The sequence below is a fragment of the Rhea pennata genome, chromosome 1 (genome assembly GCF_028389875.1).
Source record: "Rhea pennata isolate bPtePen1 chromosome 1, bPtePen1.pri, whole genome shotgun sequence".
Lineage (NCBI taxonomy): Eukaryota > Metazoa > Chordata > Aves > Rheiformes > Rheidae > Rhea > Rhea pennata.
In genome coordinates this window covers 176,720,601-176,739,305 of record NC_084663.1, presented here as the reverse complement: position 1 = coordinate 176,739,305, position 18,705 = coordinate 176,720,601, and the positions used below count along the sequence as shown (strand labels likewise).

Here is an 18,705-nt window from a genome sequence, read left to right as displayed (position 1 = left end):
AACACCATCACTGAAAAGAAAAGCAAAACCGGAAGCAAATGAAAGAAAGAAAAAAGCAACTGTGAAACACATAAATATCCTACAGTATCTTTTCAAGTGAACGTTATAAGTACACAAAATTTGTAAGTAATAATTGTTTCTATTTACAAGTATTTGAACACTGATACAAGTGTCCACTAACGTTGTTAATAGCACAATAGGTTTAATATTTATAGTTTCAGTTTTTGTTTGCAATATGATGTCAAGTATAACGGTCCCAGCATAGATCAACGACAACAAAAGCACAATTCTATAACTGGATATGCTTTCCAATCATTGTAATCCACTGAACTTTCTTGCTCTCTCACTCTCCAAATGCATCTTCTATTGTTCATAGCAGCAGTCCAGGGTCAAAACAAACAATCAAACAAACAAAAAAAGGATATTTGCAAACTGGAGAGATCTCTGCAGAGTTTAATCATGTCTATTTAACAAAACCACACAACTAGTAGAAACACTCTTTCGTGTTGCAGGACATCATACCTTCCACGGTGCTAACACAAGGATATGCATATCTCTGCTAGGTGAAGCATAGTTCTAGAGGTCTACCCAGTACATAAAGCTCTGACACACACACAATATTAACAAGTCTAAGTAGGCTAAAGTCACTGGTCCAAAGTAATGGTCCAAACCATTTCTTATAGCTGGTGCTCCTTTGGACTCTCAACAGCTCCCGCGGCCTGTTTATAAGACTTCAAGTTGGCCAAAGGAATGTCAGTCATGTGATTGCCAGTGTTGAAGTGGCCCTCACTGGAACCATACTGCTTTCGGTCACTGAACTGGTTTCTGTTGCTATCTTCTTTCCAGGTTCTTGTCAATGTGTGTCCATTAACTAGTTTGTCCTTCTTAACCCATTCTTTCTGAGGTGCAAAGGTGGAGAGAGGCGACTTTGGCTGTTGGTATGGACCCAAGCTGGGAGGCATCCAACAGTTATCTGAGTGACCCAAAACCAGGCATTCTTGAGTACACATCTCTGTAGCTTCAGCTAATCCTCTTGGCCCAAGAGGTCCATCTATAGAGGGGGAAAAAGAAAAAAGAAAAAAAAAAAAAGAGAGAGAGAGAGAGAAGAAAGTGGGAGAGAAAAAAAGTTAGCTTGCGATATTGATATAAAACTTGCAAATACTCATGTTTGTTAAGATCGAGAAAAGGAGAAAAGTAACAAAGATTCTGCAAAAAAATACTCTCTTTTTCAAAAAACACTCATGCAAATGGTAAGTCCTAGGTGCATTTTCCTTCTGTTAGAGTGCTTGCTTTGTAGGGCATATACTATCCTCTGTGCACATAGTCTCTGCATATGCACTACCTACATACTTTGCGAAATACGGAAAGATAGTTCAGTTAGTCCTAAATTATCACTTCAGATCATACTATGAATAAGTTTAGCTCCTTTTTTCAGAAAGAAAATAGAGCTAGGTAGAGAAAAAATGTCAAGGTACATATAGTCTGGATGTATTCTGCACTGCTTTACTCTCACTTTATACTCATACAGTCTTGGTGAACTGCCAGCCTACTCCAATATGAGAAACATTAATACTATCTGAAAATGTATTTGCCCAAATGAATTCTCAGAACACTGGTTTCTACTATTTTATAAACTCTGAATAGTGTGAAGTGATCCAACAAGTAGGAGAGAAGTTAATCTCTACTGGATTTAGCATGAAATTCATGAAACACTTCAGAGTATTGCAACAGGAAGCAATAAAAACTGTAATTCTTCCAGCCATTACCATACATCTTAAAACTGACAAGCAACTGTAAAGATGAAAGGGTAAATAAAAATAAATAAAAAAGGAGGCTTATATAAATCTTTTGCTTGATAAAGAACTATTTTTGTAATTCTTTGTAAGTCAGGAGTATGAGACCACAGCAGACAAAAATGAAGTCTGCTGATGTACTATGCATAGTAAAAATCCACATCATTTTTGCACACTCCTGAGAACACAGCTGGCCAGCTGCAGGCGTCTTGCAATCAAGACAGCTCAGCAGACAGGTCACCCATGTCTTCAGCAGCACTAAATTCTTCTCAGTCTTACTATATTTCTCAACAACTGAACTTGTTCATCTGATCAGATTGGATTTATTAGGAAGGACAAGCGAGCAAAAAGGTGGGTAAACCATCCTTGTTAGATATTTCTCAATATCTGAGATATGCTTTGTCACAATTCTTTTCAAAATGTATGGTGAGTTCAAGTGAGAACTTTGAGAGGCCTTTTCTTTACTTTAGAGCAAATCAGCTGGCTATTGCTGCAGACATTCAGAGTTAAGGAGACATTTTTCCTTGATTAAACAACCCAGTGACAGGAAGGAAATTATAGATTGATTTTTGAGAAGGAAGTTTAGCAGATAGGCATGAATAGTGAAGCATTCTAAAATGTAATACTAATCAGAAGAAAAATGTCAATGGAGTGTCAGCAAAAAAGTGTATCCTTATAATAATATAATTGAGACTCTAAATGATAATGGAGGACACTCTAGCAAAGATTTCTGTGTTACAATGCCAAAGAATATTTCATTCTCTTGTACTCCATGAATATTCAATACATTACTCTTAGTAATAGATCTTTTTCTGAATAATGAAATTATCCCAATTAATTTTATGGAAACTGCTATTCTTTTTTCCCACTCTTTTTAACTGCCACATGACAGCTTGCTGCAGCAAGTTCTACAGAATTTAAATTTATTGCTTTTACAAATACCTATAGAAAATATAGTCAATATATTTCTACATTTTAAAATTTAATTTACTCTGTTCTTATGCATTCTTTGTGAAATTTCTGAGGAGCTCCTTTTGTGAATATCTGGAGAATATACCGTAAACAGTTGATGTGACAGAATACAACAAACCATAATAAAAGTTGCTTCTGAAAGTCCTATATAAGCAAGAATCCTATTGCTGTCAGCTAGAACATAAAAAATGTATGGAATCAATGCAACTTTCTATTTAGGTCAATACAAGATGAAATAATTAAGCCTGAACCATTAGGAAGGATAAAAGTAACTGCAAAGTAGAAGCTTACCAAAGATTTCAAGGAGACCCAAGAACCTTGATTCTAGAATGAGAACTGTGATAATTCCCTAGAAGAGAGATATTCTTTTTCTATAAAAGCTCTCCTCTGAATCCCCTAATGTGAAGCTATAATCAAAGTGAGGCAGGGACTTAGTACAGAAACGCAATAGTAAGTAAAGGAACTACTCCCAGTATATTGTTAACATTTCCAAAGGTTAATCTGTAGGTTAAAAGCTGATTATTTTTTTTTCTGCTGACAACAGAAATTTAATTTTAATTAGTTTTTTTCACATTTTCAGAGGAAGAAAGTGAGAAGTGGCAGAACTATTTCCAACCTGCCTGCTCACACAATACAATATTATCTTGCTGACCAAGGAGGAAAGGTTTGGCAGGGATTAAAACTTTCAATACACAAAGAAAACCCTTTACCACAGAATGACACATTTCAGGAAATACAGTGCATGCACTTCGTGCTTCCAATTTGCAGTGGAAAAAAAAAAGGTTACAGGAGAGCCTTCAGTACTACAGTTCTGAAGAGGCTAAGTTACATTTTCTATTTAGTTAAATAAAATAAATTTCAAGACATAAGACAGTTATTTCCATTTTAAAATTACATGAATAATATGCTGTCTCTTCTTAGGAGAAAATATACATGTGGCCCTATAAGCTACATGTCAAACTCTTCTTTGGAAGTTTTACTTCATGTGTTTCACCTTCCTTAATAACAATTCTGAAGAGTTAATGCTGTTAAGATGAGAATGGATTTTAAGTATTGACTACTTTAGCCATCTTTAAGTTGACAGACTTTCTGGAGAACACTGGACTATTCAGATATCTATTACTGTGGACAGTGCAGAGTGGTAATAGGATGACAGAGTTGAGGTGACTCATCAAAAGGAAGAGTTTCTTTTTCTTTTTCTTTTTTTTTTTCTTTTTAACAAAATATTACTATTCCACTTAGCCTTCAAAAATGAATTATTACATGGATACTACATTATCACCCAGTCAGCCTTCCCCGTCTGGTGATTTTAACCAAAGGCAGGACTATGGCAGCCTCTGTAGAGGGCAGATGGCCACAGGTCACACCAAGTAACACCTACAGACAGAATGAGGCCCTTTGCTCTTAGGAAAGGCCTGGGAATCCTATAGGAAGCCCTGTAGGACAGTCTCTTTAGCTGTATAACCATCCAAATAGCTGTGGGATATGGCCTACATCTGCATGCTCCTCTAGGTATGCCTGTATATAAAAATACAAGAACGAAATTTATGTCCAATTTATGACCTGAGAATATGTTCAGTCTCCTACTCAAATTAGTATGCATATTTTCAAGCACTGTGACTCATGCTTTCCAGTTTGTAAGACATAGATAAGATTTACTTGTGAGGTTTAACTTGACAAAACGCTTGCAGGGCTTCGCCTAACAGATGTTTAAAAAATATTAATCACTTTTGCTTTAAGCCATCACAAAAGAAAAATAAATCTGCAATTTTTGTTTGAAATACAGATAGTTAAAATAATATATTTTAATGTTGAAGTACTACAGGAAATGATATTGCTTACTGATTCTGGGGAAAGGCAGCTTCATTCATAATGAGTCGGATGCCCATCACACAAGTTCTCCAGTTAAAGAGTTTAGACAGAAGTATAACATTTTTTGTAAATAGTACTATTAATAATGGAGATGGTGATTCAGGGGACTATACAAATGCCATATTGTGAGATTCAGGGGAAAAAAAAATGAGAAACAGATTTAAAAAAAAAAAGAAAAAAAAAAAAGAACACATCAAGAAAAAGATAATGTCTTTCAGCAATATGATTTTCTTCAGCTCCCATCTTGTGTAACTATGTTTTCAAGTATAGACAGTTTATTCTTTTCTGAGAGACTCCTTATTACTTCTGCTATTATTCTTGCATAAAGTGAAGTGGTCATGAGCAGTATGATGGGAGAGAGATCTTCTGGGGGTAACTTGCACTGGAGAACTGGCTGTTTTATACTGAGAAATCATGTTGACTTAATGGTAATTATCTTTCTCCTCCACACTGCTGAACAATAGCTTTTACCCAATTTTCTAAAGTTGTTTCATTACCACATACAATGACAACACTTAAAAACCTGTTCCTGCTGCTTTAATTTTATAATTGCATTAATTTGTTTCCTTTCTCTTCATAAAAATGTCACTGAAATTTCTGTAGCAAGTTTTTCCACTCTGAAGTACTTTATTGATACGTTTTTTCAAAGTATTTGTTCTCTGAACAATCCGTAATACATGCGGCTGGTTATCAGTCTTGGCTGCTTGAATACATAATGACACAAGTGCTGATAAAACTGTACAAGCCATCTGTCTCTGGAGTTAAATGTTTTGAAAGCAAACACAAAAGTGCATAACAAACACTCCCTTAAATTGTCTTTGTAAATATTTATATCGGATCTTCCTCAAAAATGCTTTTTTGTTGTTATTCTATTCTGTTAATAGCTGTCAAGCAGATGCATGGCTTGCCTCCTCAAAAGCGGACAGGTATAGGAAGGAAAATAATGCATGCCACTCAAGAGCTGGTCATAGCCTAATCATGGAATTTCTGTGTGGTCTTTTATCTCTTTTTATTATACCCAGAAGCTAAACTGTTATTTCATTGATTAACTTACTGCTGCAATTAGCAACTAGCTTCTGGTGTGTTGACCAGCTACTTATCAATCTGCTTCTTTAAAACTCTTGCTTAAGACCAGAAAACTCATTTCTTAACTCTGAAAGAGTTAAGACCACAAGACAAATTCCACTCTGGGAGACTCTTTGGTCTCAGAAATGAATTGGCACTCTTTGCCTGAAGGCAGTAACATTAAGTATAGTGGATTTGAACATCGCCATAGCTGTTTTTCAGACAATCATATTTATTTAAATTTTCATATTGCTTCTTAAAAAGAAAAAAAAAGAAAAAGAAAGAAAACCACAACAGCAACAACATTTTCAGCTCTATTTAACCTCAAATACAGAAAGCTTTTTTAAAGCTTTCATGGGCTACTTTACTAAATGACCTTTTCTGAAGACACTATGTGTTTTTACAACCTTCTCCACATATATTGGAATTGAAATGACATCAGTGCATTTCCTGAAGGTTTTGCAATTACTGTATTTAATAAATATAAAAACTGGAAAAGAGTTTATAATAAATAAATTATTTGGACTTTTAACTTTTTTTTTTTTCCCCTCTTAAATACCAGTCAAATAAATGAGAAAACCTGTTATTTATTTCTAGTGTGTTAAAAATATCTGAAAGTACAAATCTACAAACATGCTGTGCTGGATACTTTTTTCTAGGTATTATTAATTAAACAGAAATGTTCTTCAGTGACTACCAAAAATAGTTTTAGTGGCTTACTGCATGGTTATTCCTCCTGGCTGTGCTGTTAAAATCATAGCCTCCCCCCAGATCACCTCATTCCAAGATTCCCTGATCCCTACCACTGTTGTTACCAGTTTTGGTAGGCTTATCTCCTCCACATTGTTATCTGCTGCTTCTTTCTTCTTGTCCTGGAGTTGCATCATCTGTACTCAGGCTCAGATCAAGCAACAGCTGCTAATTTCTTTTCCCTGCCTTGGCCCGAGCTTCTTTTTCATTGCACTAAATAAATACTATAAGGTTAGTCTATATCTGTATTACTTAGAGAAGCTCCCAGAAAGCAGAAATTCATCCACTAAAACATTTTCTGTCAAGACAGGGAAACCTGGCAGAATAAGATTTTCTATCCAATTCTATGAAGTACTTAAGTGACCCAAATGGGTTCCACAGAAATGTAGGTGACTACGATCCAAACTATAATTCTAAAAATCATGTGTGACTGCTTCTTTGACTCCATGGGCAGCTCAATTTTGAAATAGAAGGTTATTCAATTACTTGAAGTTCTGCTTCTGCACAGAATTGCCTCAGTCTTCTGATGGCTGAGCTGCTTCATGCCTAAACCTAATCAGATTTAAGAAAGTAAGTGCTCCTCTCCCTTCATACCTTGATTACCTCAATAAGGTTGGGATTTTAAGAACACAACTAACATACGTAAGCAGGTTGTAGCTTTGAACAATACAACAGCATGGTATGCTTCTCCCCCTCTTCCTCCCAAGCCAGTTTTAACCCAGAGGCTATTTAGAGAAAGGATGTCTGCTTTATGTTTCAAACACTGTGCAGAAGTCACTTGTGGTCAGAACATTCCCAGAAGTTGCAAGAGTCTCAGCTCCACTTCCCTCTTCTTCCCAGTGAGGGAATCAGGGGATCAACCTTGATCTTGGTAATGAGAACATTTCTGATAAATAAGAAACAGTTGTGCACTCCCTCCCACAAAGACTATACTGTGGTTTCTCACATCCCTGTGGTTCTCACATCCATATACTGTGGAATTCCAGTAATTCCACATCCCCTGGAATTACTAATCTACTTTGGAAAACATAGCTGTCAAGAGCAGGTCCATCACTAGAAAAGATTCTGTATTTCCTGTCTCAAGATATATTCACCTATAACTGTTCCACTCCAAAAGCTACAATGCAAAGGGCTGGTGCTTAGATCATTACATTTTTTCCCCCTACTTTCCTTCCTAGAAAATCAATAACCATTAATTTATAAACTAATAACCAACTAATTACCATTTGCAAATTACATCTCCCTTAGTAGCGGCTCTGCTGTCAGTATGTTATTTTTATCTGGCCTGGCTTTCTGTGCCCGTTTCCAATTATTTTTTGTGCATTCATGTAAAAATATGAACCTATCTATGCATGTTTGCAGGAAATAGTGATGTATCATAGAGTCTATACTTTGAAGCACTGGCAGCCTAGAAAAATTTTTAGTTTCCTGTGCCTTCCAAAAAAGACATCTTCCAATGCCTGACAGCTCCCAAGACATGGGATTCACTTTACACAAGTTTTTAGATTTTAAAGCCATTTGTTTTCTAGACCTGTTTACCTACATATTGGAATTAATTTTGTGGCCTTTTCTCCAAATGTGAACAAACAGACTGACTTATTGACCTTCCAGCTAGTTGTAGAGCAGGTGTCATGAGACAAGTTTGCATGCTGCTGTGCCTAAGTAAATACATCTAGAGAAAATATATAGCATTTTAGCAGTTTTGTTAACTTAGTGTGCTAATAATCCCATGACAGCTTGCAAATCAGCGTATCTGGAAATGGACATTCAGTTTATGAACAGGCTTTCTTCACATCTCCCTGCCCCATACATCTGAACACGCCCTTTAATTTAGCTCAGCTGTATGTTATTACATTTGTGTTTTGGTTCTAGCTCTTTTATGACAGAAATTACTAAGTACTGCATTTATTTTCGACTTAACTATCACAAACACTTCAGAGTAAGTGAGTTTCTACTCTCTGGTGATAGCTCCTCTTGCTGGAGCTTCTCAGGAACTTCTCTTCCAAAACATTGATGGTCTGGAATGATGTTGAGCTGCCTATTGAACACCTCTCATCTGAATGGATCAGTGATCCTTACTAGTCATAAAAATCTGTTTCTGTGTTATTTATCACGGACTGTGCATAGACTATGATCAGATCTCTATGCTGCCTTTTTTTCCAGGATGTAACTGGGTGAAATTTTATACCTTGTATTATAAAAGCAGGGTCACTAGACAATCTGGTGGTCCTTTCTCATCTTAAGAAGCTATGTATCAGCAAATATGAATATAAAAGTGTGCGCTGCGTAAACTTTCACTAACAGACTTAGCCAACTGTAGCATACCTGTTGGAAATACAGAAGATGCAAAGTAATATCTGGAATTGTTATTCTAGTTTAATGCATCCTGTCATTAAAACAAAACAAAACAAAACAAAACAAAAACATCTGTAATTTGCATTCTGAGTTTAAGTGTCACACTTTGGATGCGACACAGTCACCTTCAGGGGAGAGAGGGAGAAAAGAAGTGCAAACAGGATTTGACAAAAGCCTTTTGTTAACAAATAAATAAAGATTAAATGTTGTATACATCTCTCATACAGATTTCATTCTTTGGTCACAGATAAAAGTCAACATTTGCAAATGGAGACAGTCCAAACACAATAATATATGGGCATCCAGAACAGCAGATTCTCTATCTGTGAGGATATTGTTATTTAGACAGATTTTACGGCATACTAAGGATAGACAGCATGTCTTTATAAATTTGCACCAATCTTCAGCATGGCATTGAAATCATCTATTTTCTTGTCTCCTGAAGCTACTGCCACAGTGAATGCTACCTCATGTAATCCTGTTTCCTCGAAATTAGCATTTTTTTCCTGCAATACATTTAATTTTAGGGGGACAAACTAACAAAACAAAAATTCCATACAGGATTCAAATGAACCTTCTAAATTTGATTGGATCACTTAATGAGACCAAAGCACAGTCAGTGTTAAAGTATTTGGATTAATATTCATTTCTAGCATAAATCTTTTTTTCTTTATTGAGTTCAGGTGCTTTATTTTGTACCTAAAAAAGACCTTATTCACAAAATGTGATGATGGACAGTGAGAATAAAATATTTATAAAGCACCCTATGGTCACAATCATTTACTATATTTTTTTCTCTCACACCTAAATATTTATGATACTCCACCAAAATATTTTGTTGAATTGCTGCCGAGACAACACTACTTCTGATCTGGTCACATTTTCTAACCTATTAATATAACCTAAACATAAATCTGCTACTAGTAAAAAATAACAACTATAATTTTGAAAGATCCTGTCAACTGTTTCTCATAAAACAAAATTTTGGTGCCTTATTTCTACAGGATGCATATGAGAAAAAGTAGTGCTCAATGTGAGAAAATTTGGCAGAATACTATGAAACTACTGCCACTGAGAGAGTTGAAAAATACTTATTTCAGTGTAGTACAGTTTTGTAAAGTTTTTTTATAGCTACTTTATGCCTCACCATTAACTCATGCACAGCAGGAAAAGTAAAGATGAATGGAATCGCTCACAAAATGAGCAACTTACTTAACACTGTGCCCAGGTTGGTTATCCAGATATCCTAACCTCCTTCTATTATCAGTGAAGAGCGAAGAATTTCCATAGTGTGGTTCAGCTTTCTTAAGACTTGAATCACTTGATAAAACAAGAATCCATAGCAATTACCCATTTAGCTCTGAGTGTTTAAAATAGATGGGATCAGTCTACATCATTGTTGCTTCTAGAGGCTGTTAGAGCCTGATATCTTAAAATGCTCTTAAAAAGGGTTTTCCATTATAAACAAAATGGTTCCAGCAATCACTGAATAAACAAGTACACAGCTATACTATTCAGAGAGGCCAAATGGCAATGCATTTCAAGTATACTCAGGAAGGAAGATTTTGTGAAGTTTGTAAGAGACTTATTGGAGGATGTCAGCTATTAATATACCCAAATAAATACTTTTAGCTTTCCAGCTTTGCAATAGGTAGAGGACTTAGAAAAATTGCTATCTATAAGAGAAAGAGGACTGACATTTCTGAGGTTTCCAGAAGTATGGAAAGTAGGAGGTCATACAGTTAAAAGCTTGGAAAATAAAAAACTGCAAAAAGTCAAAATGATTCAATATGATGTCCTGAGATTAAAAATAGTGTCTTTGTTATTTACTGTAGCACAAATCTAGATGAGTTTTAAATTAGAAAAAACATATACTGATCCATAAATTCATATGTTATGTTTGAAGCACTTATCACCAGGACAGTCTCAGTTTATGTAGGGGGTTATTGAAATCCAAGCTGAGTATTTAGAAGTTTTAGTAGTGTTGCTAGTTAATACTCATCTCCTTTGATTATATCTCAATTTTTCCTGCAATCTTAAAATAATGATAAAATAACAAATTGAGGGAATATGATAATACTCAGCTATTGGTCTAATATATGTTTGATAACTTAAGAAGGAGGACCTCTTTAACCTATTATAAGGATTTTTTTGATTGGAAGTATTTTATTCTAAAAAAAATTAACTTTCTTAAAAGCGAGGGAGCATGTTTTAAAATGTCATAAAACTGTTTTCTTTCAAACAAGCTCTAGAAGTAGTAGCAGGATAGGAATCTCAGCAAAAGTTATATTCATATTTAATTTCAAATAGTGACATTCTTCATTAAAACTAATATATATGAGAAAGGTTATTTTATCACAGCCACACAGCTTGCTTCATTGTCCTACCACTATACAACCTTCCCAGACTTCCAGGAATCAGACCCCGGATTTCAGCACTTTTCTGCTTTCTTGTATTGCCTTTTTTAAAATCAAACAAATCTTTTTATGAGGAAATCTTAGCTGGGGTTGTCAGTTTGTTTCTCTACAAAAGTAATAACTATGATTTTTTAATCTTGGGACAGAAGTCCCAAGTTACTAATTTGGGGAACTTTGGCAAATTTATAACATAAAGCTGCCATCAGGAATAATCACTGTGGATTTAGCTTAAATTCTATCACTTAGCTATATTTGTAAACATTCAGTACTATTTCCTAAATATTATTTTCTTAGCAGTAGATTAACCTCTATATAGTAGCAAGTGCCAAAAAAACACATTTTTTTCCCATGATTTCTGAATAAAAAAGGAGGAAAAAATGCTTACTTGAAGGAATTAAGGAAAAATGGAAAAAAAGAAACAGTATCAAAAAGTCACAAATCTACTCCAGAGAGCAATTTGTTTCACAGCAAAGCAAAAATGAAGATATATAAACCAGTGTCTAAAAAAAGTACTGCTAATTGACAAACACAGTTAAGACTATTGTTGCATAGAAACATGAAGTTCATTCTGTGATTAGGTTAATTACAGCTATCTAAACAAATCATTAAGTTGAATGTCTCTTTTTTTAAGGAATCCTTATTACTTCCCTGCTTTCCTTCTTTCCTTTACTACAATTAAGACTAAAATCAAATGTTGGTAAAACTGAGTTTGTTGCAAATTTGTGACAGATACATTATATGTTAGGGATATTATGTAAAGAAGTAGCTTAACTGACTTGAAAGCATCTTTTGAAGCACATTTCTCTTTGCAGAATTAGAACCTTAAACTAGGGTCTCATTCCCCTAACTTAAACCACATGAGTCTGAATAACTAAAGTAAATAATAGAAGAAAGTGCCTAAATTAGGTGACTAAAAAGTTTGATTATATTGATTTTGTTTTCTGTTTTACACCAAATGTACGTTTCTTAAATTTCACAGATCAGAGCTGTCAGAGATGCCTTTAAATTAATCCAGAAACAAAGGAACCATTTCCTAATTCTGCTCATATAACTCTGATTTACTTAATTTTGGAAAATTCTGTTTAATCCCAAGAGAATTGTCACAAATGAAGGTTTATTTCATGAAGAAGACTGGCTTTCCTCCATTAAGGCTGAGTCACACTCATGCAACAGTTCCTTCATTTTGTTTAATACTATATTCACTTACAAAATTTCTTTACAAGAGATTTTCATATGTCTCTTAATGAGCTTATATAGTTTATAGTAATATTCCCATTAAACAATTTTCCTAAGTCAAAACACTCATTTATTTTAAACCATGCTTGAAAAAGAATCTATGCTACATTCAGTCTTGTATCATTTAATGTGCTGCAAATTAGTATGGAAGCAATATCAGCTCAGCATGCACCATTTTCCAAATAATTTTGGTTAGTCATACAGTCCTATAATAATTCTTGGCAAGAGCTATACTTCCAGAGTTTCACATCTTAGCTGGAAGACTGAAGAAAAAACCCTCTATGGTACTAAATAGATTTGTTAAAAAAGAGGAAATAAAACCATATTTCATGTAAAAATATATTTCACAAGTTATCGCATATTTACTGGAGGCTGAAGAGTTTCTTGGTCTACTTTCCATTTAACCAAATAACTCAGCAAAACCTTATGAAACTTTTACATATGATTTTTATTTATTACATTTATTCATGCAAGAGAGGGCAGAAGACAAGCCACTTGCATCTAAATTTACATATACAGTGAAAAGTTTGTCTTAAAGTTAATGCACGAAGTGCACAAATGGTAGATTTCTTCTAACACTTACAGAAATATCTGCACTGGCATCTTCAGGTGCCTAACTTTTTAAGCACTTTTTAAGCAGTATTAACAAACATGATTGAGTTTGCATGGATCAAAATGGATTGAGAGCAAAGCTAAAAGAAGGATCAGTACTATGAGTACAGATCAGGAACATATACACATGTAAGAGGTTCATGCTTGTATACAGCTTGATTTCTCAAGTAATCAGAAAATCATTTGGCAGTTTAAGAAACTCAGCTCATGTGTAAAGTAATTTTTAATTCTGGGTTGGACTATATGAAGACAAACTGTTGTTTTGCTTTCTTTAAGCCTCTGTTTTTTTATATTATTTCAAAGGACATAATTTAAGACCTGCTAACCTCGTTGGAATTCACTTCATTGTTATTAGAGATTGTTTAGAAATTTATATTCCTTTTTCTATCCTATAAAAATTTGACAATTTCTGTAAAATGAGACCTGTGAATATTTGGCAGTTTAATTGGATATTTTTTTGTTCCAGTCTGAGACATAGAAGTAAATAGTAATTTCATATTTCTGAATTCACTGGTTTTATTTGCCATATTGTAATACAAAAAAATCAATGCATAACATAATTTTGGGCAAACACTTAATAAGGAATGTTGCATGCTTATCACATTCTGGTTTCTGAAAATAATAAACGATATGAACAGATTTGTGCTTGCTGAACTTGTTGGAGAATTGAAATACTGTGAAGCAACTCAGTTTAACAACATGAAATCATATAGCTTGGTTCTCACATTAAAAAAGGAAAAAAGAAAAGAAAACGAAAAACATGTAGCTGTTTTACTAAATAATGAAAAGTAAATGAATTTTAGTTGCCAGGTTTTAGTTCACTTAACATCTTCACTGTTTCACCTCCTTGACAGAAACCGCAGTACAGATGTTAATTCTCATTTACAAAATGCCTTGTCAAAACACTTAAGAATTATTGTTCTGTTAATACCTTTGTCCCGTGCTTGGGTTCAGTGGCTGATCTGAATTGAAGGATGATGAAAAGGATCACTGACACTTCGAATGTGTAGCCTTTCCCTGCAACCCCATCCCGTAATACACGGCTTTGTGCTGACAATTTAGCTTTAGAAGAGGATCTATTATAAAATTGTAGTTATGAGGGAATTAGCAGTCACATTTAAGAAGATTATTACCCTTGTATCAAGTGAGTTAATCTATTAAGCGGTAACTTCAGAGGCTGCAAATTATTCAGAAACAATGACAACCGCTGAAGAGCACAATGCAGCTATCATCCGAGGTGTCGGAATACTTTGTTGGTAGGCAAACAGAAGGATCCCAGGGCCGCTTATTCTGTAGGATGACACAGGCAGCTGTTTCCCCACAGACTCCCTGGACCCATACCTCTCTCCTTTGGAACAGATAGGAGTTTTGCTACGGCCTTCACTGGATGTATGGCTGCGTCTTCTGGCTCTGTAGAACACCAGACAGATTTCACTGGCAAGTCTGCTTTAGGAAGGGATGCACTGGGAGAAACAGATCAATTCTCTTGTGAACTACAGGTCATTCCTTTAGCGTTTAGCTTCCCGGTATAACACACCAATTCTTCCTTTACCAGCTCTCTCTTTACAAGAGACTGCTTTTTCTGACTTGTCTATACATAATTCTGCTTTTTCTCTTTTTGATGCATTTCCAGCTTGGGTCTCATCAACATCCCTGTTTATTCTCCATAAACCTGTTTATTGCCACCATCTTCTCAGCTGCCTGAATAAGAGCCCTTCTCTTACACACTTTTATCATTGATATGATTTCACTTACAGTGAACGAAGGGCTTCATTTTATACTTCACTTAAGTATAAACCTTAATATTATTTAAATACAGAGTCATAATTAAAGTAAGATTCGTTGTGCCTTAGAATTCAACTCTAGAGTCAGACATCTAAACAGATTATGCAAAGTGAATGTTTCCTACTGTATATTTGCAACTTAATAGATGAAGGTGATTAAGTATTACATAGGAGCCAGGGTAGGAATGACCTTCAGCTTCAGATTCAAAATTTAGATGTCCACAAAGTACACTGTAGACATGGGAACTACAAGTACATGCATTTTCCAACATCTCTCCACAGAGATCCTGTCAATCCTTTTGGTCTAGTCAGTACAATACAGAGTTTTTCCGTGGACCAAAAGTACTCAGGTGAATTTGAAGAGCGCTTATTACATCATTGGCTGTACTGATTAGATTACTATTAACTATAAGGAGAAATCATGGCATCTAACTCCCTTGTATACACCTTCACTGCAGATATCTAAATTTAGTGTTTGATTCTGGAGCTATATTTTACCATTGACTTTTCTGTAACACTTCATCACCCTGATCTCTGAAAATGTACACTGAGATTAGGAAACCCTCCTTTACACAGTTAATTATTTCTTTAAAACTGATTACTGTATCAAATCATTGATATTTTTACATACAGAAAAAGCACATTAAAGTAATTCATTTTTTCTTACCTCGCTCTGTTAATTGTGAATGGATTTCATTGAGATAGAACAGAACTCCCCCTATAACAAGGTTTTCACATGCTCTCAAAATATATACTGAAAAGTTTCACTACAATTTCCCTAGTTAAGATTTTTGGGGTTTATAATGCCCTTTTTTTTTCATAATGCCTCATTGTGACATAGGAATAGAATAGATTTTCATAAAAATATCAGGAACATCGTTCACTTCCAGAGCATTGCAGATCTATGTCACCATAGCAGAATGGATTTCTGTAGAATTAAATTCAATTGAATAAATACCAACGCTGGATCTGTAGGGTGGGGTCCAGGCCAACAAAACTGAAAAATAATTATTGACTGCATAAAGCTGAAAATTGCATCAATGCAAATGGCCTTGTAGAGGGCAAGGTGAGATGATGAACTTTTCAAAAAATAAATCTTGAGTTTGAAAAGATAAATTACATCATAAACTGCTTTTGTCCCCTATTCAAGTATAAAGCACTAACAGTATTATAGATTAAAATGGAAAATGTTGTTCCCTCCTGTGGAGAGAAGAAAAAGCATTGAAAACACCTGGAAGGTGCCTTGAATATGATTTTTTTAAATTAAGCACTGTGATTTTTTTCCTCTGTTAATTAATCTATTTCAGAATTTCAAGTAATCACTTTGCAAACTCTCAGTAGTCTGACTTTCAAAGGAATTTTACACTCTGTCAATTTATATACTCATGTTGTCAAAGAGCACAGGAATGACATACAAATGTTTGAGTAATCTGTTCACTCTCGGCTTGTCTATCCCTTCCTCAGTGCTCTCTTTCCAGACCACCATAACATTAAAAATACTCTTTGCCCTAATGATTATGCATCTTCAGTGTATTTGTTGGGTTAGTTTACTAAGCAAACCTTTGGGATCCTACTTCTACACTAAAAGCTGGAGATAGCAAGAGCTCCATGTGGACAGGGCTGATATAAGTAAGGTTGAGAAGCACTGGTCTGCACAATTGCCCACCTCAGCATCACCTGCAGCAAATTACAGCATCGACTAGAAATATTTGCTTAAACTACATGTTTACCGCGTTGCAAAGTACCTTACTTTCACTGTTCATACTTGAGGAGCTTGGTTTATGATAGCTTTTGTGTATTGGGAAAGTACTTGCTTCAGTGATAATTCAGATAGAACAAACATGATTAATCACAGGATAAATCAAATTCAGCAACAACCAATTTTATAAATGCAGGAAAACTGAGACCGTACCACCTCACTGGTGTGTCACAAATGTGCAGTAAAACTTGGAGGAAAGAAGAAGTAGCAATGTAACCACAAATCTATAAGAATCGATTTGATGGAATTAGAAGAGAATTAAAAAGAAAAAAAATACAGTGATAACTGAATAACAGGAAGAACTGTAGCATCAATTTTAAGAATGGTAGATAATGCTAGTAACTTACTGTTGTACGTTACTTTATTTTTAGAAACAAAGGATATTGAGTAAGTCTCATCTGTCTGGACTTCAGTAAAGCATGTGATAAAGTGCCACATAGGAAATTATTTTAGTTTAGCTCAAATATATGTTAATAGAACCAGTAGGTTGATTCAAGGAGAGAATTCAAAGACAGTGGTGAAACTCTAGTCACAATCTACTGTTTCTGATATAAGATACAAAAAGAGGAGTCGTAATCCCTTCAGGACAGAAAATGCAATATTAAGGATCCTGAGCAAGAAGGTGAGATTTTTCACTATGAATGCTGTAAAGGTTCACATACTTTTAAAAAAATCTCATCTATAAAAGAAAGCACTACAAGTAGGATTGATCTGATGAAATACTGGCATTTGTAATGAAGAATACCTTTCAGCTAATCATCCAGACTCTTTAAACAGGCTCTTTTACAGTGTGATTCATCTGAATTCCTTTAGGTTTTACTTCAGGATGAGATGAATTGTGCCCTGAAAGTATCTACGTCTCCCCGCTGACTACTAAATTACCCAAAGTGCCTAGCTCAGAAGTACGTGTGGGATCCTTACCTTCTACAAGTGAAGCAACGAAAGACAGACTTTTGAAAATATCTGCTGGATCAAAGACAACGTGTATGACCTTAAGTGTGTCACCTTGCTTGCCTGTGTCTTTATTGCTCATCTATAAAAGGAGGATAGTAAAATTTGCACATCTCACAGGCTAATGCAGTGGGTTTCAGATTCCACGGCTCTCCAGTACCCCGGCAATGGAAGCCTTGTAAGTACTTAAGCTTCTTCTGGAGACTGTTGAATGAGGAAACCAAGAATAGACAGCAAAGCTCACAAATCAATTTATTTTCAGAAAGGGCTATTTGATATCTCCCCAAAGCAAAGTGCCACTGAAAGATAGCACTCCTGTAAAATCTTCTATGATAAATCATAACAGCAGTGCTGTTTTCAGAAGAGGGGCATCCTTTCCTCTTTGAATAAGAGAATATGTTCAGGATATGTTTTTGTCTTTGGCACAAGCTGTTTCGCTTGTCTCATGATTCAAGTAAACAATTGCTGCAACAACAACAACAAAAAATTCTACGATGTTCATTGCCCTCTGATACATGATACATCCTTTTAAATTTCCTTTCTTCTCTTTCACGATAGCTATCAAGGAAATATTTTAGTGAAAAATTCATTGCAATACATTTCTGTTATTACACAGTAACCCTTCTGATAAGATATGTACTTGTTTCATATGTGCAAAGGCTGATTTTGAATCTTATTATCAATTGACTTCAGCTGAGTTACTCCTAATTTCCTCTAGAACCACCGTCAGAATCTTTCTCATATTTCAGCCAAAGCTTGCATATCTCCACAAGGAAAGTCCCTTTTCAGTGTAAGTAAGGCTAGTAGCATTCATTTGGTGTTCATCCAGAATTCCTGGAGAGATTTTTTTTCTACATATTGATTTAGAGAAACATAAAGGTCTTATTTATTTAAAATCAAACATATAAATATTTTAGCAGCAGTAGTAGCCATAAAGAGAAAGAAAGTTTTCAAAATTTCAAATAATAAAAAAATAATCTCCTATTAGGTTGTCTACAGTTAATGACTGATGATAGAATTTGGAGAGTGCAGAGAAATAGGTACAAAGAAATACTTGTCAATATGAAGAATAACAGCACTATTTTTACAATCTGATTTTTAAAGCCAAAATAAACATTCTTTTCTCTGATCTTAAAAAA

The 18,705-nt window shown here is 34.8% G+C and overlaps 1 protein-coding gene across 2 annotated transcripts in view; it reads right to left on the bottom strand.

Moving 5' to 3' along the window:
• Positions 1-545: 545 nt before the first annotated feature.
• PCDH9 (protocadherin 9) overlaps positions 546-18,705 on the bottom strand; it is a 670,823-nt gene continuing 652,663 nt past the window's right edge. For both annotated transcript variants that reach the window (XM_062566919.1, XM_062566920.1), the window contains one exon: positions 546-1,051. In XM_062566919.1, the coding sequence (XP_062422903.1) occupies positions 678-1,051 (374 nt within the window). In that variant the 3' untranslated portion in view covers positions 546-677. The remainder of the gene's footprint in view (positions 1,052-18,705) is intronic.